The sequence below is a fragment of the Neovison vison genome, chromosome X, assembly GCF_020171115.1.
Source record: "Neovison vison isolate M4711 chromosome X, ASM_NN_V1, whole genome shotgun sequence".
In the NCBI taxonomy this organism is placed as follows: Eukaryota; Metazoa; Chordata; class Mammalia; order Carnivora; family Mustelidae; genus Neogale; species Neogale vison.
Genome location: NC_058105.1, coordinates 130,789,160 through 130,813,404, shown reverse-complemented (window position 1 = coordinate 130,813,404; position 24,245 = coordinate 130,789,160). Strand labels below are relative to the sequence as shown.

The 24,245-nt window shown below is 59.7% G+C and overlaps 1 protein-coding gene across 2 annotated transcripts; it reads right to left on the bottom strand.

Moving 5' to 3' along the window:
* Positions 1 to 761: 761 nt before the first annotated feature.
* Positions 762 to 23,718, bottom strand: ASMTL (acetylserotonin O-methyltransferase like). 2 transcript variants are annotated; one of them, XM_044235821.1, is made up of 13 exons: positions 23,607 to 23,718; positions 21,636 to 21,767; positions 19,874 to 19,921; positions 19,677 to 19,741; positions 18,982 to 19,043; positions 17,891 to 17,999; positions 16,526 to 16,922; positions 14,116 to 14,278; positions 12,125 to 12,300; positions 10,235 to 10,352; positions 9,252 to 9,395; positions 8,090 to 8,212; positions 762 to 1,117 (listed from the first exon to the last, which is right to left on the bottom strand). In XM_044235821.1, the coding sequence occupies exons 1-13, from the start codon at positions 23,697 to 23,699 to the stop codon at positions 1,101 to 1,103; spliced, it is 1,647 nt and encodes a 548-aa protein (XP_044091756.1). In that variant the 5' UTR covers positions 23,700 to 23,718; the 3' UTR covers positions 762 to 1,100. The 2 variants fall into 2 exon arrangements, with proteins under 2 accessions (XP_044091756.1, XP_044091755.1); XM_044235820.1 differs by lacking the exon at positions 762 to 1,117 and adding an exon at positions 2,296 to 3,924.
* Between the last annotated feature and the right edge of the window lie 527 nt (positions 23,719 to 24,245).

The window sequence follows — 24,245 nt, the reverse complement described above, 5'->3', positions numbered from 1 at the left end:
TCACCGCCCCGGGGTGGGGGTGGGTGGGTGGGGAGGAACCTCAGGGCCCAACCAGCTGCTCACTCGAGATGAAGCTGGTTGGGGTCTGCTCAGACTGGGACTCCCGGCCTAGGACTTGGAATGAGGGGCTTCCGCAGAGTGACCGCTTCTGTAGGTTGGGGACGGTTAACCTGGGAGTGGTCTGCTCTCCTTCCTGTGCTCCGAATTCCCAGTGGCCACCCTAGCAGCGGTCAGCATGGCACCCCCAGGGGCCCTGGAGAATGATTCTGAAAGGAAGGAAGAAAGGGAGGGAGGAAGGAAGTAACTCGTGTTAAGAAGACATTTTTCCATGGAGGTTAGACTGAGGCACCGACTTGTTCGTCCTTGGGGTGTGTGTGTGTTGAGGGGGGTGGGGAACATGGCCCCTGTGCTCCATAGGGGCTAACCAAGAGGGCAGCGGGGTCTCTCCAACCCAGACACTGGAAACCTCATGTACCTAGGAAAGGATGGCCCAGGCAGAGGACTCCCACCCCAAGACAGGAGAGGATGTCTGAAGGGGGTTGGCGAGGGGGGCGGTGGTAGGAGGGAAGGTGGATGGGATCCTCCAAAGGGTCAAGTTTCTAGCGCCCACGGGGACCATGAGAAGGATCCCATGTTCCTAAGACCCAAGACCGCAACTTGGGTGCCGCTAGAGGTCAGCGGCTACCTGGCCAGCAGGTGCTTAAACACGCATCCCCCGAATTTCTGAGAAATGGGGGTGTGAATTAATAAAGAGGTTGTCGTAAGAATCCGTTGTAAAACCTTGTGCATTTTAGCTAATGGCGGACAACAGGGCCGTGCAGTGAGGGGGCTGGACCACGGGGTAGGGTTGCCTGGTGGGTGAGTCCGTCCCTGGGGTGGGGGTGGTGACCTTCGCGGAGGCCCTGCCTTGGAGTAATCCGGTCTGGTTGGTGAGTGCTGAGGAGGCTGGCCAGGAGTGGCGCCAGATCCTCCCACACTCGACCTTGGGAGGGAACCTCGGGAGGGAGCCTGGGGATGTCTTCTTGGGTGTTCTCTTGACGGCTTCCTGTCCAACCCCTACCCTCGAATGTCTGGAGGACAGAGTTCATCCGGCGATGCGGTCAGACAGGGCAGACACCTGCGGAAGGAGAGCATGTGTGCATCGGGGAACGACCGTCCCCGGAGTAGGCAGGGGGCTTTGCTCAGGCACGGAATTGCAACCTGGGAAGCCCTCTTGGTTCCTCAAGAGTAAAGACCCTATATATTATTTGAGAGCACAAGCAGGGGGAGAAGCAGGCTCCCCAGCGAGCAGGGAGCCCAATGTGGGCCTCGAACCCAATCGTGACCAGCAACAGGTAACGACTGAGCCACCCAGGCGGCCAGAGTAAAAACCCTTTAAAGACATATACCCGTGTGTGCACGCACACCCTCTCCGTTCTTTCCCAGACTCTCCTAAAGACAGCTTGAGCAGCGTTCCTAATAAATGAAAAGTCAGGTCTTTAGAGTATAGAAATCCCATTTTCTCTTCTCATTTTTCTGAGGTTTGGCTACGGAAAGTTCCTGCGGACAGAAACGGGTCAGCGAGGGGTATAAGGAACCCACAGAACCTTTGTGGGATTCTCCAGTGGTATCTGGCGGCTGCTCTCCACCTTGGGTCTCCCTTGGGTGGATCCGGGGTTTCAGGGCACAGCTGTGGGTGTGCAAACTCAGGGTCAGCCCCTCCTGGGGTCCTGGGGTCGGGTCCCTGTGTGCAGGGGGCTTGGGTGTTCCAAGTCACGCCAGCAGGCACCAGCAGTGGTGAGACGCATGGTGGGTTCAAACAAAACCCATGTCCTTGAGACAGCTCACGGGCCAGCCCAGGGGCCGGACAACAGGTGTACAGGGAACACCCACTGCCGAGGCCACAGCTTTCCACCTATACAAAAGGTCCTGCAGGAAACGCCCTGTTCTCCCAGGTGGGGAAGGACGTGACCGGAGTGGCCCAAGGTGACCGTGTCAGTGTCACCCAGCTTCCCCCAGCTGGAGCCAGTTCGGGGCGGATGTGAGCCCTGGCCAGTGGGTGTGGGGACTGGATGGGGTGGAGGACGGGCCCCAGGGAGGGAGGAGCATCTTTCCTGGCGCCTCCCTGGGGCCAGGGGACGGAGGAGCCTTGAGCCCTTGACCTTTGTTCTTAGCACAGGGCAGCCGTGGGCACCCCGGAGGACAGCACAGCCCCTTAGGTCAGTGTCTCATTTCCTTCTCCCACTGCAGCCTCCTACGGAGATAAACCTTGTGATTCAAAAAAAAGAAAAAGAAAAGAAAGAAAAGAATTCGGACTTCCACCAAAAGTATGCATTTATGTTTGCGCGGAACAGATACATATAATTATAATACACAATATATAGAATTTGCATTATAAGTATATACCTCCAGAATTCCGTATAAAAGACACATACTGCATTGTTTTGTAAAATAGCTTCCTACACAGGGAGCGTTAATCTGCATAGATTTGTCTATGTTGAAGAAACGTACAGTGTTTTATTTTGACTCTTACTGGTTTTCAATATTAATTACTTTAAAAAGACTTGATTCACTTATGTGACACAGAGGGAGGCGGAAAGCGCCTGTACGGGACGGAGGGAGGCAGAGGGAGAAGCAGACGGCCTGCTGGGCGGAGAGCCCGAGGCGGGACCCGATCCCAGGACCCCAGGATCATGACCGGAGCTGGAGGCAGACGCTTCTCCGACAGAGCCCCTCTGGGCGCTCCTGTTATTATTACTCTTTAAAAAGATTTATTTGGGAGAGACAGAAAGAGAGAGAGAGAGCGCAGATGCCTGTCCTGGGGGAGGGGCAGGAGGGGAGGGACGGGATCGCAACAGCCTCCCCTTTGAGGACAGAGCCAGACACGAGGCTCGATCCCACGACCCTGAGATCGCGAGCTGAGTCGAAGGCGAGCGGAGTCGGCCACCCGAGCCCGCCCGGCGCCCCGGAAGGGGGCTGTGAGCCGGCAAGCACGGGCAGAGAACGCGGCCAGGCCGGCCTCGCCGAACGCGGCCCCTGTCGGACCCGCCGGGGTCGTTTCTCGAATCATCCCGTAACGTCAAGGACAGACGGCTGGCGGGTCGTACGCAGTTGCTGCTGCCCCCCACGAGAGAACAGGGACGCACCTGCCCTCTTTCAGACAACGAGGTAACTCAGGGAACATACTCGAGAGAGGTGAGTGAGAAACCGGACGCGGATTGGACGCCGTCCTCTTGCCCGGATCGACGCGGCGGCCCGCGGAGGCGAACCCGCTTCTTCAAGACGTGAGCTGGGCAAGGTCGCGGGGGGAGGCCGCGGCCCTGCTCCCAGCATCCGGGCGGAAAGGGTAGGAGACGGGGCGCCCCAGGAACCCGGCCCAGGGCAGGTGTCCCGCGGGGCCGAGCGGCCGGGAGTCACACGGACACACATGTCTAGAACAGGCGTGAAGCAGGTGGTGGCCGCAGGCTGACTCCTGCTGCAGAGCCAGCCATGTAGGTAGGTCCTGGGGTGGACGGGTCCTCGGGCGGTGTTGCCCACCTCCGGGCACGGCCTGCCCCATCTTGGGACCCACAAACGAGCGTGGAGCAGGTGCATTTTGCTGCTTTATTCTGTGTGGTTCCACGGTTGCTGAGACGCTGTCGGTCCTGGTGGTACCTGGTGGCCGACCCTGGGGACAGGAACCCGCGTCGGCCTCCTGGGAAAGCAGCGTCTCATGCCGGGGGCCTCAGGGTGGCGAGGCTCTGGTGCCCAGGATCACGTCCAGCCTGTCCCCCGCGTGTGCGAGCCGCACGTCCCCGAAGCCGTGGCGCTCCAGCAGCCCCCGGTACTCGGGAAGGCCGCGCTCCCTCCCCTGGGTCCGCACCAGCAGGTTCAAGGACGCCGGCAGGCTGCCCCGTGCCGCTGGCTTGTCCTCCAGGACCTTCTCAGCCACCAAGATGCCGCCGCCTGTGAAGAACACAGTTAGCCAGAGTCACGCGCAAGATTTCGGCGGGGAGCCCCGCGGGGGGGGCCGGTTTCGAGCGGGACGGGAGCTCGGGGGGAGGCTGAGGACACTACCCGCCAGCCTGGGGAACCAGAACCGCAGGGGGACAGACAGAGACTTGGAGGAGAGAACACAGAGATAGCGAGGGGTCTCACAGGCCAGCCGGGACGGGGGCTCAGTGCACACAGACGCAGCCCAGGGCTCCCCTGAGGGTTCCCCGTGTGGGGACACAAGCCAGAAATGCTGGGTGCAGGGTCCGGTGGTCCCAGCAGGGAGCACGCATTCACCCTGGAAATCCCATGAGCACACCCGGGACGGCACCTGCTTCGGGACACGGCTAGGACCTCGCACGCCAGACCCAGGAACCCTTGCATGACGGGTGCACAAGGCGTGAGAGCTTCAAGAACAAAGTGTGTGCATGTGTGTGTGTGTGTGCATGTGTGTGTGTGGACCTGCCCTGTCCGCGCCTGTCCGCGTCTCTCCGTGCAAAGCCCTTCACGAAGGACCGAGAAACCAAGCGGCGGGAGCTCAGCTCCCTCGGGACGCAAAGAAGCCGGGCAGGACGTAGTTCATGTCTGCGTTCTGTGGTCGTTGTCCTTCCCCGGAGATCCGCAGGCAAGGGGCAGATCCGCAGGCAAGGGCCTAGCGGTGGCCATTGCTGGGACAATTCTGGGGCGTCTTCTCTTGCTGGTTCCAGGCATGCAAGGGAACGCGGGGCTAACAGAACTGGGGTCGGAGCATTTCTCTAGCGTAGCATCAATCTTGGTGTTTGTCAAAGAAACGCACACGGGAGGCTAACACCACTGGCTCCAGAAGACTCAGGTTAAACCGGGCACTTTCGGCTCTGTCCTGCGGCCCCCAGGACCCTCCACTTTGCCCTGCGTGCGGCTAACCACCCAACTCCCAGCTCTGGGGGTGGACGGGAAGCCCCGGTTCCTAGCGGCCGCCACGGCCTGTGTTGTCAGGTCATCTGTCTCGAGGCCAAGTTCAAGCTAACAACTCGGCAGACACGGGCAGGATGGCAGCCTTCCAGCGGGTGGAGGCACTTTTACGATGGTTTCCCTCGCAGCTTTGTGGACATCCGCTCTGGGCTGGGCTCCGTTCCAGGGCTTAGGAACGCTGCAGCGAAGAAACAGGCGGAAACCCGTCTTCTCAGGGCCACGTTCTCTGCGCGGAGCAGCCCGTGTGCCCACGTGACCCGGGGAAGGCCGCGTGAACGCCTGCCTCTCCCTGACAGCGTGCGTGTCCTGGGGCTGTGGCAACAAGTGACCACAGACTGGTTATTTATTCTCTTCCAGCTCTGGAGGCCAGAGTCTCAGACCCAGGCGGGGCAGGGCCGCTGAGATCCAGGCGGGGCAGGGACTGCTTCCCGCCCAGAGGCTCCAGGGGAGGGTCTTTCCTGCGTCTTCCAGCTTCTGGGGCTCCAGGCATCCCTGGGCTGGTGGCCACGTCCCTCCCATCTCTGCTTCCATCTTCACGTGGCTGGTCCCCTGCGTCTGTCTCTCCTCTTCTGTCTCTTGCGAGGACCCCCGTCCTTGCATTCAGGACCACCCTGACCCAGGATGAGCTCATCCCACATCCTTCCCCTCACCACCTCTGCAAAGACCCTATTTCCCAACAAGGTCCGGTTCACACGTCCCCCGTGGACATGACTTCGGAGCGGCGGTGGGGGTTGGGGGGGCGGGCAAGTTGCACAAGCCATCCAGCCGCACGGACCAACAAGGATGCCCGAACGCCAGCGCCTTCCTTGGCACGGAACTTGGCTCATTTAAAAGCAGTTGCTCAGTTTCCTCTGCGGCGCTTGTGAACATGTCCCCAAACGCTCACGTCCCCAGATGCTCCGGGAGATTGGTCAACATGGGGCGATGCAGTTTCCAAACCCTCCGACGTGGGACATCCTGCACCTGTGTCCGTGTCTCTGCAAGTCCAGCCCACGGGACTCTCAACTCACCGTCCCCACCTGAACCATGACCTGAGGACCCTCAGGGTTGTCCCATGGTGGGAGCCCCGTCGTGTCTGGTTCCTGGGCAGCGTCTGTGTGTACTTCACTCCAGAACGTCTCCAGGAGCCTCTTCGGAATGGCGGCAGGGCGGGCAGTGCTCAGCGCTTTGAAGCCACAAACGCCTGTGGGACTTTCTGTCTACAGCTGTGAACTGGTAATTTGCTGTCCATGTTGCATTTTTTTAAAGATTTTATTTATTTATTTGACAGACAGAGATCACAAGTGGGCAGAGAGGCAGGCAGAGAGAGGGAAGCAGGCTTCCTGCCGAGCAGAGAGCCCGATGCGGGGCTCGATCCCAGGACCCTGAGATCATGACCTGAGCCGAAGGCAGAGGATTAACCCGCTGAGCCACCCAGGCGCCCCTACATTTTTTAAGATTTATTTATTCATCCTAGAGAGAGAGAGCAAGCAGGAGGGGCCCAGGGAGGGGGAGAGCCAGACTCTCAACCAAATTCCGCGCTGACCAGAGACCCCGATACGGGACTCGATCCCACAGCCCTGAGATCGTGACCTGAGTCGGATGCTCAGTGCCCCCCAGACGCCCTTCCCCGCTGAAGATACACCATGGCCTTGCTGTCCTCACTCTCCTTTTGGGGGACCCCGTGTGTTTCTGATGCCCATTCCTGGTGCGGGACTCCGTCTCCACGCAGGCTCACGTCTGGTCTCCGGGATCCTGAAACGTCTGCTTTGTGCCCAACGCGGGATGCTTCCCGGGGTCTGGCATGAGGGCTCCCAGCTAGAACCCTGAGTCGTCTCGTTTTCCTGGCCCGGCTGTCGGTCCGATCTGTCTCTGCCTTATTCCCTGTTTTACTTGTTAGAACTTCCCTGCTGTTTGCTCCTGCGGCCACGCTCTGCGCACAGAGCGGGGGACGGACTCTGCCCTCTGCCTTTTGCGAGCCTGTTAGTCCCACGGTCCCTAAGCGTGTCTTCCAGTCCTGGATGCCTGTTCGCCTGTGCGGAGCGGGGGCACCGCGTGGAGCTAGGAGATCCTCCGTGTTTCTCCCAGACTCTGCTCTGGAGGGTGGGCGTGGGGGGTACCCCGAGCGGCCAGCACGTGGAGGAGAAGGCAGACGGGAGGCATCGAAAATGCTAGCTGAACCTCATGCCGAATAAAATGTGCCCGTGTGCCCTCCACGGGGCCCTGTGTCTGAGCTGGGAGCTGTGGATAACCTGGCCTCGCCAGAGGGCCACTGGAGGTGATGTTTAATTGTACGGGTCATCTTAGCCGGGCCGCGGTGCCCAGATTCGTGGCCGAGGATCTCTCTGGGGGTTTCTAGGATGGTTCCTTGAGGATGAGATTCACGGTTCAGTCGGCAGAAGCAAGTGGTGCTCCACGGTGTGGGTGGGCCTCGTCTAATCAGTTGAAGATCTCGAGAGCAAAGAGACTGGCCTCCTGCAGGAAGAGGGAATTCTGCCTCCGGCCTCTGTGCAGACTTGAGCCTCAGCATGTGCCTGTCCTCAGGTCTCTCCGGCTGCCCGGTCCACCAGCAGACGTTGGACGTCCCAGGCTACAGGATCACATGAACTGATTCCTCGCAAGAGACTGGTCTCTCTCTCTTTCTCTATTTCTATCACACACACCCCGTTGCACTTCACCTTTGCGTTCTTTGTGTGAAAGAGGAGTTCAAACCCGCGGGGCGTTTCCTGGCCGCCGTGGAGCAGAAGGACCCGTGAACTGCTATGTTGTGTTTCTTCCCTAAGTGGACCAGGCACAGGACATGGGAGTGAGGGCTGTGCTTTGCGGGACTGGGGACCTCGAGAGCCTGGGAAGGGGCCCCGGAAGCTGGGCGTGCCCCTCTTTGTGGCCTAATGGGCCATGATGGCCCTGAGTGGTTGGACATGGTGGAGGGGACAAGGGGCGCCCAGGACAGCAATCGGAGAAGCATCCTGGAGACTTTGGGGCCTGAGAGCAAAGATGCGGTCAGTGGCTTTATCGGGACCGGATGAGGGGATCCAGGGAGACGTCCCCAAACCTTCCTCCACCCCCTTGTGGATCGAGCACATCGTCAGCGGGACGCGGTCAACGGCGCCGGGGGGCACGGCTCTCTGTACACATCTTTGTTTCTCTGTAAGTGGAAACGGCGTTTACGTTTGCAAGAAGGACCCGGTCGTGGCCCGGAACTCACCCGGCTTGCAGCGGCTGGAGACGCGGCTCAGCAACTCGCAGACTTTGTCGTCCGGCCACTCGTGCAGAATTCTGGAAAGGATGTACAGGTCTGCCTCCGGGAGGTCGTCCTTGAAAAAGTCACCTGGCGTGACAACAAGACGTCAGGAGTCCGTCAGGGACGCCGGGCCGGGTCCTGCCCCTGCTGGACCCCGGGGGTGTGTCGCTCTCCAGAGCTGCTGGAGCAGAAGGCACACTCTGCCTGTGGGGGGGAGAACTGTGTCCTGAACCCCACACCCTGCCGCGGGGAGCCCCGGGCCCGCCACCTCGTCTGCCCTGGGGCTGGGTGTTTCCCCAGATTCGGGGCGGGAACGGTTTCATTTCCAGCTGCCCCCACATCGATGGCTGCCCCTCCTGGAAGTTGTCCCTCACGTCGAACTCAAGGCCTTCCTGCTCTAGCTGTTGTGGAACTTGCTTTTGGGGTTTGGGTGGGTTGCAGACCTGGAGATGCTCCTGTCTGCCATTCCACGTCCCACCTGCCCTTCCACCGTGACGGCTTCCCATGCCCCTGCCGCTCGAACTCCTATTCGCGGGATTTGGAGATGCGTACGGGAGTGCACACACACACACACAGAGCCACGTGCACGCACACGGACAATACGCAGATCCGCGCAGAGACACGTACACATCTGCACGGACACGCAGACAACACACGCAGGGACGCACATGCACACACATATATGTAGACACGAACACACAGACCACACGCCCGTGTGTGCATGTGCACAGAGAACAAACGCACCACGCACACACGTGCAGAAACGCACGTGCACATACAACACCCGTGCGAGTCTGTGCACGCCCAGGCACACAAACACAGAGACACATACACAGGTGCACGTTTGTAGGCATCCAGACAAGAGGCATGTACATGGAGACACACATATGCACACACAGATGATGTACACGTGCACACACACGCAGAGACAGCACACACACGCAGAGACAGCACACACATCTGCACGCACACTCAGAGACACAGGCGGCACACACTGATATGCACATATGCAAACACACACAGACACACACAGACACAGTCACACACACAGACGCGCACCTGCCTCTGCACAAACAAACAAGGGCCGCCGAACAGTGGCTCACGGCAGACACCGAGACGCGTCTACCTGGCACGAAGCGGATCCGGTCCGTCCGCCGGCCTTCGGGCTGAACACACGTGACGTGCTCGATGACCTCCGGGAGGTCAAACACAGTCACCTTCAGACGCGGGTACTCCTGGGTGAGCGCTCGGGCCAGAGCGCCGGTGCAGCCTGCAGGAAATGCAAACGCACACTTTGTGACCCGACCCGCTGGCGCTGATGAAACCCTCGCCCGTCTCCCAAATTCAACTTTGCTAAAACCAAAATGATGCCTGAGCACACAGACTGAGGTCAGCACCGGGAAAGCAAGCCAGCCCGTGGCAGAGATCTGTGCGGTCTCATGCAGGCCTTGCGGCCTCTCGAGGTCAGGACCTCACTTGCTGGTGCCAGAGCCTGTGCGGGCCCAGCACTGGGCAGGGGTGGGCACAGACTCATGGAGGGAGAACAGAGCCCAACTGTGTGGTGGCCAGGGGGAGGCTGCACCTTATCTTCTTTCTGGTGCAAGATGGTAGGTGTGATGGCTGGCGCACCAGCAGCCACTCTGGGCCACCAGCAAGAAAGGTATGCGGCTGACAGGGAAATAAAACCTGGTCCTCTGGGACCCCAATCCCACTGGACCTCTTAGGCAGGCATCTGCTCGCCCCGCGTGCTGTCCCTGGGCTAGGGAGTGGGTTGGGATGGGCAGGACAGTGTATGAGGCTCAATGAGAGCCGATGGGATGGGGGCAGATGGGGTCGCGATCCTCTTCTCGTCACTCAGCATCCACCAGAAAGGGCCCTATAACCTCTGTGGGGGTCCTTGCCCGTCGCTAGAACCTCCCAGCACTTGGGGATTTCTGCCCAAGCCCCGGCTCCCGCCATGGCCAAATTCAGGCCTCAGATGCTTCCTCAAGAGGGAGATGCATCCTGGACATCTTAAGAGCACACGAGGTGAGCATGACTTCACACAAGAAACGCACAGAGCCCTTTGCTCCCGATTCCTGGCGGGAGCGGGCGGGGGGCGCTACGCACCTCCTAGGTCACAGGCGGAGGTGAACCGGGACAGGTCGAAGGCGGTGGCCACCTGGCGTGCCGTCAGCATGGCGAGGCCGTGCATGGCCCTCATGAACTGCAGCGTCTTGTGCTTGCTCTGAAAGCGAACGGGGCGTGAGGAGAGCCCCCATCGATGCCCGGGGAACTCCTGCTCTCTGGCTGGGGGCCACCGGGTGTTTCTGCAGGTGGGAACTCAGCGGGGCTCACGGGGATGGGAGCGTTAGGGCAGAGCTGCACCGGGGAAGGGGTCTGGTCAGGGAGCTGGGGGACCGGTGGGGCAGAGCTGGGTCGGGAGGGGGTTGGAGGGACACAGTGAGGCCTGGGTGCGGGTTTCCTTCAAGGCAGAGCTGGGCGAGGAGGGGGTTGGGTACAGCAGAGGGTGTAGGGAGGAGGTGGGTGGTGCAGAGCCGGCAGGGGAGGGGCAGAGCAGGGTTAGGGGCAGGAGGGTCCTGGGAGGCACAGCTGTCGGGGGAGGGCTGCTGGGGCAGGTGGGGGTTGGGTCAGGCAGGAAGCAGACTTGGGGGGGTCTGAGGGGGCAGCAACCCCTAAGGGGGTTGGGGGTCCAGCGGCACTGGAATCTCCCTTTCCCATCCTAACAGATGCCCACATGTAAGAATCTGAAGTCAGTCATTGGGGACGGTCACCCTGGAGGTCCCAGACCTCCAGGGTCTCTGGAGAAGCAGGAGGGGTACAGGGTGGGGTCCTCCAGTGGCCCCTACAGCTGGCACGGTGCTGCTGACTATCTGAGCAGTAGTTAGACCACAGCCCCTCGCCCAGCTCCCCTGTGGGGTCCCCGTGTGCTCCGGGCCTCTGCAGGGCAGGAGGGAGGATGGGGTCCCCCTGTGGGCAGGGTGCCTCCTGGAGCCCCCAGCGCTGCAGGGTACACCATGGTGAGGAGATGCAGGACGTGTCCCTGAATCCCACAGGGACAGACGGGGCCGCAGGCAGCCCACCTGAGCCAGCCCACCTCACAGGGGTCCCTCCCTTCCTCCCGGCCCTACAGCGCCCCACTCTGTTCCCAGGGACCCCCGTCGGTGGCTTCTCTTCTCTGTCTCCACCCGACTGTGGGTGTCTCTGCTGCGTCCACTTCCCCTCCACTTCCCATGTCAAAACCTAAGCCCCATGGGGATGGCGTTCGGCGGTGGGCATCTAGCAGGGGGGACGGGGTCATGAGGCTGCAGAGACCCCTGCCCCCGTCACTCCGTGAGGACCAGAGAGAAGACAGTCCAGTACGAGCCAAGAGACCCCGAGTCTGCAGGCGTCTTGACCTTGGACGCGACCTCCCGAACCCTGAGAAGGAAATGTCTGTTGTCCGTAAGCCCCCTGGCCCGCGCGCTCCCGAGACCGTCTGTCTCTGTCCCCGTTGCCCAGGCTGGGTACGAGCCCCGTGCTCTCACGGTCAGTTCTGGATCCCGCGGACAGCCTGGGTCACTGCCACAGGTCTCTGCCCTCGGCCAATGCTGCGCCCCAAACCCCCAAAGCGTTCTGGAAGGGGAAAGGGGAATGAGGGAGACACACCGTAGGAAGCCTCTGCAGACCGTGAGCTCGAAGGTCAGGGTCCCTCCGATTTAACCGTAAGAAGGAAACACAGTGCGTTAATTCTGTGCAGGCCCGAGTCCGGTCCTACAAGCACTGTCTCTTCTCGGGCACCGCCTGGCCCTGGGGGTCACGGGATCACCTGGCCCCCATCTCCCTGCCCTGCCCCCGCCCACGGGCCTCCCTGCACGGCTCCTGAGATCACACGAGCCAACTTTTGTGGGTTTCTAACAGGTCCCTGTTAAGCCACGGGCAGGGCAAGGGTTCTGCACCCGTCGGTCCTTTTGGAAGATACGCCCACGACGTGCCAACAAACGTTCCGAGTCTCGGTACCTGAACGGGCTCTTCCGTCTTCCTCCCAAAAGCCACGCTGGCTCCCTCCCGCACGGCGAGCTCCAGGTCCGTGAAGCGGCTCCAAAAGTGGTCGTGGCTGTGCATGGCCAAGCCGTGCAGGGAATACTCGCCGTCCGACGCCAGGTGCACGTCGGCCAGCTCCGTGTTGCGGTAACCTGACGTGACAAGGCGTCGTGGGGGCTCCTAGCAGGGACGCCGCAGCAGACCCTACAGCGGGGTTCTTGACATGGGGGCACAAACCTCATGTGCCTGACTGGGGCACAGGGCACCCGCTCAGGGGCGGCTCCATGGAGAGACAGCCCAGACCCAGCATGCAGGTGGACTCCTGTGTTAACCAAGCAGGTGGGCATTCCCAGGGGTGATGACCCCAAACCCCCTAGGACAGTCACTTGGCTGGACCATAGTCCCCGGTTCTTAGGTGCAAAGCCAGGAGGGACGCTGCTGTGCAGTGTTTTGACATCTATAACTACAGGCGACCTTGGGCAATGTGGGTGGGCCACATCTAATCAGGCGAAGGTGCCCAAAGCAGGGATGACATTTTGCTGAGCTAGAAGACACTGTGTCTCAAGACTTCAGGGTCAGTGTGTACTGATTTCCAACCACCCCACTAGCATAGCGGGATGAGCCATTTCCTTGCTATACACCTGCAGGTCTACAGACCACGGGTTCTGTTTCTCTGGAGAGCCTGGACGGGTGGTGAGTCTCTTCCTGTCTCCACCCTCTTCATGCCCAGCCGGGCTGTCTGTAAGACCTGGCCCGTAGGAGCCCCTCTAGGACACCTGCATCTGGAGAATGGGAGACTGCGGGTACAAGTGATGGTGGGGGAGACCCTATCTCTCCACGGAAGGTTGCACAGGCTGAGAAATGAAGAATTATGAGAAATAAAGAACAGCACCGAATCCCTTTTAACACCTCAGTGTCGTTCTTCTGAGGCCTTTGGAAGAGCAGCAGCGTCCCTTGTGCTCGTGGGGGAACGGTCCACGGGGTTTGCCTGCAGAACCCTGCAGGGCATCAGTGAAAACGTGCGGGAAGAAGGTCCCCGGGGATCAGAAATCTGGACACGTGAAACTTTCTCGAGGTTCAATCATTATCTTGGATAGAAGAGATCATCATTACAATGATCTGGGTGAGGACAAAGTTCTGCTTTCTAGGCTCCAGATCGCAATCACATGTCGGTATGACTTGTGTACAAAGGGCAGGTTCTGGGGCTTTGGCCAGGACCCCGCTTTCCTCCTTATCACAGAAGGGAAGCTGCCTCTCCTGCCCGGGGCCCTCGATCCCGCCTCCCCCGACCGTCAGTCCCAAGGTTTCCACAGACACCATCCGCAGGATCGTCTGCTCTGAGGCCGTGCTCAACAGTCTGGTTCATTTCAGCAAACAGTCACCCACACGTTCATCTGCCCACCCATCCATCCTCCTACCTACCCATCTAGCCCTCCTTCCACTCATCCATCTCCCTACTTATCTACCTATCCATGCACCCGTCCATTCACCTGTCCATCCACCCAACACTCCATCTACCCATCCATCTACCTACCTATCCATCCATCCATCCACCCATCCATCCGTCTATCCATCAAAATCGCCTCTTACCTACCTACATATTTTTCATCTCTATTACCAAGCTATTATCTGTCTAGGTGTATTCACCCATTCATCTCATTTGTCTAAATAAGCAAAAACAAACACGTATCTGTGTTCCGCACACACATATATTCCACTGGTTTTCTCTAATGAACGCTGATATAGGTCGTTTGAGAGCAGAGCCCATGGAGAAGTCACTCTCCTAATACCCTCCCACCCCAAAGAACACCTATGTCTCCTTTCTTCCATCCTCTGCTTCTCCCCTTCGGGACACGCCATGTTCCGACGGTCTCGTCCTCCCTGCCTTGGCTCAGAAACCACCTTCACTTGGTGACTAACTTCCCCCTGCAAGGATTCTCAGCAAGACACCTCGGATGTCCTCTTACCTCTGTCTGTCTTCTCCAGCAATCCCAGGGCCACACAGACATCCAGGAGCCGTTCAGTTCCACACACAGAGGCATCGATTTTGCCTGCGATATCCACGGCCTTCAGCGGGGCGTCCTCTTTTAGTACATCAAACACATTCAGCTTGCAAGCCACAAACAGGGCCTGTCCATTAGAAACAAGTACAGTTACAGTCACTTCGTGACTTGTGAAGGACTCTGGACTCCTGTGGACCCAAAACACGGAGGTCAAAGCTGTGAAACATATTTAACTTGTCCACGGAAACTCCTCCTCCAGAGACAGTAGATTTAGGCACCAGCTGATACGAGGTTTGCACAAGGCAAAAGCGCATCAGTGAATACCAAGCAGAAAAACGGTGCCATGGGAAAAAAAAACAGCGTGCTGCGGCTTTAGGCTGAATGGTGTTTCCACCCAAGATCTGTAGGCTGAAGCCAACTCCCAGGACCTCAGCACGTGACTGTATTTGGAGGCAAAGAGCTGTCCTCAGGTGCAGAGTTTCTACAAAGCTCAGAACAGATGCCCTCCGGTGACAGCGATAACCTTCGCTCACACTGCCCTCACCTCGTGATGCCAAAACCATCTGTGACAACTGATGCACGTTCCCAAGGGCCCGATGCAGAGCTGCTTCTAGAACGTACCGTGACGGCCCTGGCGAGGAGACACGCTCCCAGGCTCCCTCCTGCCCCTCAGCTTGGTCAGCTCACCCGACCACTGGGAGACCCTTGTTAAACACAGCGATGTAGTAAGCGGGCAGACAGACACACAGGTAGCTAGGCGGACAGAGAACAGATCAGACAGACGGACGAAAGACAGGCAGATAATTGATCTTTGATCACAGGTACATAGGTAGGTAGATACTCGCTGATCGTGTGATGAGAGCTAGAGAAGTAGGAAGATCCACAGGAAGAGAGGGAGGTACTAGGACGACGTCTACGTCCATCAGGTGATGGTCCAACGCACTATCATTTAACTATCATTTTGCAGAGAAACTTGGTATTTTGAGGTATAACACAGAACAACCACTTCTCCTAATCAGGAGAGCTTCTGCCCCAGACGAGGCCAGGGAAGTGGCCAGGGCTGCGGTGTGGGAAGGGCCAATCTCCAGTCCCCCACCCAGCACCTGAGAGCCACTGACGTGGTCCCTGCGGAGCCCAGGCACGGGGAGGGCCGCGTTCCAGCTCTCTCTGAAGCCCAGAGCTGCTCAGACGGCTGGACGGTCGGCCGAGTGGGACAGCAGAAGGTTGGAGAGATGGAACGGCCGTGCGGGGGCACGCATGGGTGGAGGGCAGGGACGGCCGCACCAGCCCTGTCCCTGACGGAGGTGGCGGAAGACGACCAGGTGGGCTTCTGCCTCAGAGGCCGTCCAGTGTGGCGTGGGCACCCGGGTGTTTCTGGGAAGTGTCTATAACCTCGCAGGAAGGACTGGGGAGGCCACAGCCACAGGCACCAGCTGGCTCCAGAGAGCACCCAGTGGCCTGCAGGTTCCCTCACTGCCTGCGACACCCTCTGGCTGGGACAGGTGTCTGGGATCCCAAAGCCACAGTACGATGAGGTCACAGATCCCTCCAGGCAGCTGGTGACCTAGTGCTAGAGTCCACCTGGCCAGGGGCATGCTGGGTTCCCCGAGGCTGCTGCATGGTCAGCAATCTGGCCTCGTCGTCCTGGGCTGGGGAGAGGCCGGTCAGCGATGCCCTGTGTGCCCTGTGCTGAGGTCATGAGACCGCTGCTCACCTTCAAGTCATCACAGACCGCTCGCCCCAGCTGGGCACCGGACTCGGCCACCACAGCCCTGAGCACGAGTCTCACATGCCACGGTCTGAGCCCCAGCAAATCAGGTCACGGCCTCTGTGACCCCCAAAGTCACTCTCTCTCTGGCAAGCCATTTCACGAAGGCAGGAAATTAGCTGGGGACACCTGTATGGGCTGAACACCGGCCCCAAAAAGATAGGCCAAAGTCGTGGCCCCTAGAACCTGCAAAGGGAGATCTTATTTGGAAATAGGGTCTTTGCAGATGTGATAAAGGGAAGGATCTGGAATGAGCTCGTCCTGGATCAGGGTGGTCCCGAATCCAAGGACGGGTATCCTCGTAAGAGACAGAAGGGGAGACACAGACACAGAGGAGAAGCCATGTGAGGACAGAGGCAGAGATGAGAGGGACGCGGCCACCAGCTCGGGGACACCTGGAGCCTCAGAAGCTAGAAGAGGCAGGAAGGACCCTCTGCAAGAGGTTCAGGAAGGAGCACAGCCCTGTCCTGCCTGGATCTCAGTGGTCCTGCCCCATCTGGATGTTAGATCCTGTCTCCAGAGTTGAGAAAGGATGAAACTGTGGGGTTTCCAGCCCGCAGTCTGCGGTCATCTGTTACGGCTGCCCCAGGACACTCAGACAGGTACCTTTGATGCTTTAAAGCCGTCTATGAGTTCCAGAAGGCCCGCTGGGAAGGGGGGCGGGCTCTCCCCTGTCCCGTTCGAGTCTGTTCCCTGCGTGCCAGCAGGAGCCGGTGTCCTGTCCCCGTCCGCCTCTGCCCTCCCGTGGCCGCCACGGTCATCGCCCTGAGCGGGGTCGGAGCCGCTCCCTTCCACGTCGCTCAGGTTCTCGAAGGTGTCGACGGGGGGGATGGAGTCGTGCTTGACCCGCTGCAGGTCCTCGCGCCGGGGCGGGGAGTACAGCTCCACCAGCTTCTTGCAGAAGTGGTTCAGGGGGAAGCCCACGACGTTGAGGAAGTCTCCGCGCACGTGCTCCACCAGCATGCCGCCCAGCGCCTGGATCCCGTAGCCACCGGCCTTGTCCCTGCGCGGGGAGGAAGGGGGCCGAACGGGCGGGGAGGAGGGGAGGGACGGTTATAGGAGGAGTCAAAGCCTGAAGGGTCCAAAGACGGGTGCCTGCTGGACGGCTTCACTCCACGTGATCAGACGGGATGGCGGGCAGGAGCCCAGCGATCACCCCGGGCTGCTTCAGTGCCGAGTCTAGTCCCATCCTGGGCCGTGACGTGGTGTCCCAGACGGTCCCTCGGGGTCACTGCCTCCCACACCAGGCCTGGGGCAGCAATCTCAGGGGCAGCGCAATGAGGACGCCCGACCCAGGCCATGCTTGTGTGCCCGCCTGCATCTCTGGTCCTGCAGCTTCTGCCGAGACCTCCTTCGGGACAGAAGGGGGCACTTCAAAGGCCCTTTCCTGGACCCTGACTTTAGCGCCTAGCACGTTCTACCTAACCCTCCATCATCTGCTTCCCCTCCCGACCGCGGTCCTTAAAATGGCAGGAGTCATCGGTTCGGGGCGTCCTCAGCACTTGGGACTGTCCCCTGGCGTCTGTACTCAAGCACCTGTCCCCCACCTGGCCCCGTTCCATGTGGGGAACGGAACCGGGAGCAGGTGAGCTCAGCCGTGTAGTCACCCGCTCACCGGACCGCAGCCCACGACCGCGTCTCACACTTCGGGTGATTCGCACTCGCTGTCCCAGCCCAGGGCAGCTCAGGTCCTGACAAGGGCCCAGCCAGCAGCTCCTGACCCCCGCTGTTCCTCCAGGAAGCCCATCACCCGGGTCCCTGCACTGCCCGCCTGAGCCCGGCCCCCGTCGTCATCAGGACAGCAACACGATGACCATGCACCAGATGTCTGTGTCCCCCGGACCCCGGATTCATATACTGAGATCCAACCTCCAAGTGGATGGTGTAAGGAGGTCGGGCGTTTGGAGGGGATCCCGTCCGGGGGCGGCCCGCCCACGCGCGGGTGTGAGTGTCCTCGTCTGAGGGACTCACATGGGCTCCCCGCTGTCGATGTATTCCCACAGGAGCTCCTCCGACAGCTCAGAGAACTTCACCGTGGTCTCCTCGTGGAACTCGGACACCTCCAAGTCGAGCTGCGCGTCTGCAACACAGGGCGGCCGGTCAGGGTGCGCAGCCTCAGGGCCCCACCGCCGGGCTCTGTGCACCTGGGGGACATGGGTCCGGGTTCTCAGTTCTTAATTAGGGGCGGGAGGGGGCTTCAGGCAGGAAAAAATAAATGGCAAACTCAAGCAAGCAAAACCATGGAGGAATAAAAAGTTGCAACCTGCAGGGGGTGGGGTTTGGGGGATAAAAAGTTGCAATCCAAGATCCAGAGCAGTGGGGGGCGGGGGAGGGTGGATAAGGAAGTTTGGGGGATAAAAAAGTTGCAACTTGCAGACCCAGACCTGGGGCTTGGGGAATGAACAATGTTGCAAGCCCAACTTGCAGACAAGCATTGAGCCTTGGGTTTTCCTGCAGAAACAGAACCTCGGGGTGGGGGTGGGGGTGGGGGTGTCGCCTGGGTGGCTCAGTCATTAACAGTCAGCCTTCAGCTCAGCTGATCCCAGGATCTTGGGATCGAGCCCCGCATTGGGCTCCCTGCTCAGAGGAAGCCTGCTTCTCCCTCTCCCACTCCCCCTGCTTGAATTCCCTCCCTCAATGCATCTCTCTGTCAAATAAATACAATCTTAAAAAAAGAAAAGAAACAGAACTTCGGGGCTGGCCCAGAGGCCTTGGCTGTGGGGCTGGAAAGCCCCCGCAACGCCCGCGGGGCACATTATGCAAAGCAGCTTTTGCAGACAATCCTGGGGTTTCGGTCCTTTTTAAAAAAAACCTTCTTTGTCCTGCTGTGATTTCCGGGTGGCCGGGCAGTGAGCCAGCCCTCTCTGTGTTCCGGACCAGAAGGTCTGGAGGGAAGCACCTGCGTGGGTCACACTGGGCGGGCGAGCCCAGCTCTGTCAGGTGCTCCGAGGCCTCTGTGCAGCCCCGACTTCCCGAGGCAGGAGGGAGGGCGCAGGTCTGCAGGGACACCGGCTCCGCCCGCGGTGGCCCAGGGCCTGGGGAGGAGGCCAGTGGGGCTGTACCTGTGGTACAACAGTGGACGATGGCGACGCCCGTGAAGACGCTGTGCTCCTTCCCGTTCAACCTGCAAGACGCAATCGGCATGACCGTGGCCCCCTCGCCAGAGCCGTGCTCCGAGGCACATTCCCGCCACCCTGCTCTCGGCCGTCCACCCGCTGTCCTGCAGCAGAGTGAAACATGGGTGCACCGAACACGGCACGGCCCCGGGGCTGAGACGCCCTGAGGTAGAGGCTGAGCACGTCCTGCCCGGAGGGAGACTGCCCGTCGGCCTGTTGCCCGAGCAGAGCTCGTGGGGAGAGCCGAGCACATGGAGGTGCACATGGGGAGACCACCACTCGGAAGTAGGACAGGAGACCAGGAATAAGAGCTCATGGACACACGGACAGCCGGGAGGGTGGCCAGGTAGGCTGTGCACAGACCCCTCCCCAGGCACAGACCCCACTGGACCTGAACTCTGCCGCAGATGCAGACTCTGCCCAGGGCCCTAACCTGGGGACCTGACCCCACTGTGGACATTGTCCCCACCCTAGGTGCTCTCCCTGCCTGGGACCCTAACCTGAGGACCTGATGCCACCCAGACATTATCCATTCCATCCTCAGCCCCAACCCCGTCCCAGGCCCTGACCCACCCCATGTACAGGCCCTGCCCCAGTCCTGCCCCAGTGCTGTTCCCAGGGGGATGACCGTCTGCACCCACCTGGAAAGCATCCTGTATGCGTCCTGCTTGTCCACCGGCTTCTCCAGAATCAGCCCCCCGATGGTCTGCGAGAGAACCAGGGAGGGATTCACTCTCTCTCAGCTGGCTCTCACCGTCCGCACCTTGACTTTGGTCACCAAGCACAGACAAACCAAACTGGAGGCCAGAACGGGGGCCCCGAGGTGGGGGGGACTCACCACAATGGTATCCGCTCCGATGACAACGTCGGGGGCCCGGAGGTCCTTCTGCAAGAAATCCGAACCTAGTTTTAGAAACGACGTCCCCGTGCGCCTTCCGCAAACACCCTGGTGGGGTGACGGGTGGGCAGGAGGCCACTCTCACTTCAGAAACTAAGACGTGGGTGTCCTCAATGTCCCCAACAAGGACACGAACGTGACTCCACATCCTCTCCAAGCTATCCTGAATTAAGGACAAAGCCGGTGTTTTCTGGCCCGCTCAACATGAAGTTGAAACTTGGTCAATACACTGGACAATAAAATAAATCCAAGTAGAAAATTCAGGCTTGGGGCTGAACACGGTCATCGGGGAATCTGGACGGAACCCTGAACTTAGCTTGTACGTAAATATTAACTTTTCCACTGTCGAAAATCAATTGATCAACACTTGCTTATTTCTATCAATACTTCTCCTAGCGTGCAGTACCGTGCATTTGTTATGTTCCATTAATGGCAACCGGGTATTACTGTAACACTTAGCAATAACAATCTACGTTAATTCTGAATCATAAACGATGCTGTTATGGTCAGCATATCACATAGTAACATATAGTAAGCGTTGAGATACGTCCATTCTATGTCGTAAGTGATACTGTTGTCATCATTGTAACAGTATATTATACAGTAACAGTAATAGTTCAGGTCTGTTCATTTTGTATCATAAAAAATGACATAACAGTCACTGCTGTTATATATAGTTTTATATAGTAATATTTTTTATTACCATATAGTAATATAGTTTTACATAGTATATATAGTTTTATATAGTAATATTTTAGGTCTGTTAATTCTGTACCATGAGTGATGCTCTTTTTTTTTTTTTTTTAAAAGATTTTATTTATTTGACAGAGAGAGATCACAAGTAGGCAGAGAGGCAGGCAGAGAGAGAGAGAGGAGGAAGCAGGCTCCCTGCTGAGCAGAGAGCCCGATGCGGGACTCGATCCCAGGACCCTGAGATCATGACCTGAGCCGAAGGCAGCGGCTTAACCCACTGAGCCACCCAGGCACCCAGTGATGCTCTTTATACTCATCGCAACAGTGTAGTACGTAGTAACGTATAAGAATAGTTCAGGTCTCTTCCTTTATTTTGAGGGATGCTGTTATGTTACCCACAAGATTCCTTGTATAGTAATACACAGTAGTAGATGATCTATATTCATTCTTTATTATAAATGATACTATTATGTTAATTATAATAGTATTTTACATAGTAGCCCATAGTAAAAGATGAGCTACATTAATTTTTTTTTAAGATTTTATTTATTTATGTGACAGAGAGAGATCACAAGTAGGCAGAGAGGGAGGCAGAGAGAGAGAGAGGAGGAAGCAGGCTCCCTGCTGAGCAGAGAGCCCGATGTGGGGCTCGATCCCAGGACCCTGAGACCATGACCTGAGCTGAAGGCAGTGGCTTAACCCACTGAGCCACCCAGGCGCCCCAAGCTATGTTTATTTTTTTTTAATGGTAAATGATACCACTCTGTTAATCCCAATAGCATGTTACAGAGTAACAGATGGATATGAACCATGTTATATCAAAGATACTGTTATATTAATTATAAGAGCAGGTTACATTGTAACACTCATTGGTAGATGAGCTACCATAATTGCATACGCTACAGTAAACGGCGTAACGGCGTTTATCGACGGCATGTCCACAGAGACCCCGAGACCGCCCTCCCAAGCAAGAGAATTCTGTGAAGACGCAGGAGCAGAGCCCCCTTGCCTGGTGCATCCTTCTGGCGACCTCCAGGGCCTTCTGCTTGGCTGTTTCGATGGCGTAGGCATAAGGCGTGGGGAAGGACGCTTTATCAAGCTTCTCTTTGAACCTGGAAGGAACCACCTCGAACCGGAGACCCTGGAAAAGGGGAGATCGGGGTCTTGAGGGTTGGCAGGAAGAACCCAAGGACGCAGAGCAGCAGGGCGCCCGACTTACAGTAAAGGTGGCCTTTGCCACGTGCTCGGAAGATGCCAAACGCTGACCAGTGCCAGCTCCCAGCCGGCTGGGGAGGCGCGGGGGGGCTGGTGGGGGCCCAGCTCACCTGCCGGGAAGACATCGGTACACAGAAGCCAGCAGGAAAGTCTGGTTAGGGCACTGGGTTGTGAGGCTCTGTGGGGTCAAAGGGCTCCCCGAGTGCCCCTGAGGCCAGCATTTCATCCCCACGGTGTACAAACAGCTAAAAACATCCACCTGCACAAAATGCCACAGAGGACTGACTGCAGTCCCCAAACATGTGTGGACAGGAGTGTGGGCCTTGAACGCAAAGGGTCAAACTCCCCCCACCTCTGGGCAGTGCCCCCCCCCCCATAGAGGTCCCCTGAGTGAGGCTCTGACCATCCCTACCACACCTCTCTGAGGGGCCCCCCTTGGTCCTTGGCCTCCTATACCCCGTTTTGCCTGGATCGCCTTGTGAGCCGTCTTCTGGTCTGTACCCACCCCAACCCCTCCTTCTATCTCCAGCACCCCTACCCCCAGACAGGCTGTCCTCACGGAGACCATGTCCCCTCCACTCTGGCTCTGTCCGTCCCCCACTACCACCTCCAGGATGAACACAGGGCAGGCACAGAGGCACAGACATGGCCTTGGCCCGGGAAAACCCCCGCCCCCCCCCCCCCCCCCGGCCAATAGGTCCTTGGCCACTCGGCCTGGCCCGAAGACTCTGTTCCCAGACCATGCAGACTGCTATTACCGTCAGTCCCTGGGACCCTCAATCACTATCCACAGCTCTGACAAAGACCCCCGTCTGCAGAGCCCTGTTCCCCCATTACACAGAGTCCCACTTTCCCCAGCCTGCAGCCCCCCAGCTCCCGGCCTGAGCCACAGGTCGCTAGACTCCAGTCAACGGGTCCCAGGGTCACCAGGACCCCTGGCACTAGCCCAGCGGGTCTGGTCAGTAAGCCCCCAGCAGCGGGCCCTCCTTGGCTCCAGGGACCAGTCACCAGACCACCTGCGTGGGTCACCAGGTCTCTGGTCACCATGAACCTGGACACCCGACCACCAGGCACCAGTCCCTTCCTTTCACGAGGCTCCTGGGAATAGGCCCCCAGTCACCAAGACCTCCCCCTTCCATACCGACCCCCACAGTTGCCCCCCTGACCTCCCCACCTCCCAGGTCTCCAGACCCCTGCCCCAAGCCCCGGGTCCCCAGGTCAATGGGTCTCCAGCTTCCCAACCCCTCTCCCACGCCTCCACAGGAGAACCAAAAGCCCCAGTCACCAGAGCTCCAATCACTAGGAGCCCCACTCCCCGAGATCACCAGAGTCCCGGGGCCCAGTTCCCCAGTGACTAGAGCCCCAGCTCACCAGATCCCAGCTCCAGACCCCCAGATCCACCGGTCCCCGGATCGCTGCGTCCCCGGATCACCAGATCCCCAGCTCCAGCCCCCCCCAGAACACCAGGTCCCGGGATCACCAGATCCCCAGCTCCAGACCCCCCCAGATGACCGGGTCCCCAGTGAGCAGAGCCCCAGGTCACCGGACTTCCCGGCGCAGGCCCCAGGTGCCCCAGAGCGCCAGGCCCTCAGGCTCCAGGCCCCCCAGGTCCCCAGGTCAGTAGGCGCCTGGCCCCAGCCCCCCCCCCACCCTCCTCCGCACGGCTCCAGTCCCCCAGGTCCGCAGACCCGGAGGCAGCAGACTCCCGGCCCCCGGCCCCGCCGCAGACCCCCCGCCCCAGGCCCGACGCAGGCCGCTCGCTCACCGCGTGGCTGAGGATCTCCCGGCGGCGCGGGGAGGCGCTGGCCAGCACCACGCGCTTCTGCAGCAGCTTCCCGATGACCGGGCTCAGCACCATGGCGCCCCGACCCCCGCGCCGCGCCCCCGGCCCGCAGCCGGACCCGCAGCCCGATGCCCCCGCCCGCGCCGCGCGCTCCGGACCCAGTGCGGCCCCGCCCCCAACGAGGCCCCGGCCGGCGCGACGCCCCGCCCAGGCCCCGCCCCGCCCAGCGGAGCCCCGCCCCGCGCTCGCTCGTCTGCAGAGTGAGGCTCCGCCCCCAACGCGGCCCAGGCCCGCGCGACGCCCCGCCCCGCCCGGCCCGCCGGAGCCCCGCCCTGCGCCGCACACGTCGGCCGAGTGATGCCCCGCCCCCAACGCGGCCGCGGCCCGCTCGACGCCCCGCCCAGGCCCCGCCCCGCCCCATCCGCCGGAGCCCCGCCCCTGCCTTCTGAGTCCGGACCCCAGGCTGCGCGTCCCCTCCGCCCCGCGCCCCAAAACCAGCTGCGCCGCCGAGGGGCTGGGGGGGAGGTCGTTGCGGACGATCTCCGAGAACCCGATGTCCCGGCACCCCTTGGGGAGCAGTGGGGGGCGGGCGCAGGGATGGGGGCGTCTCCGGAACGCAGT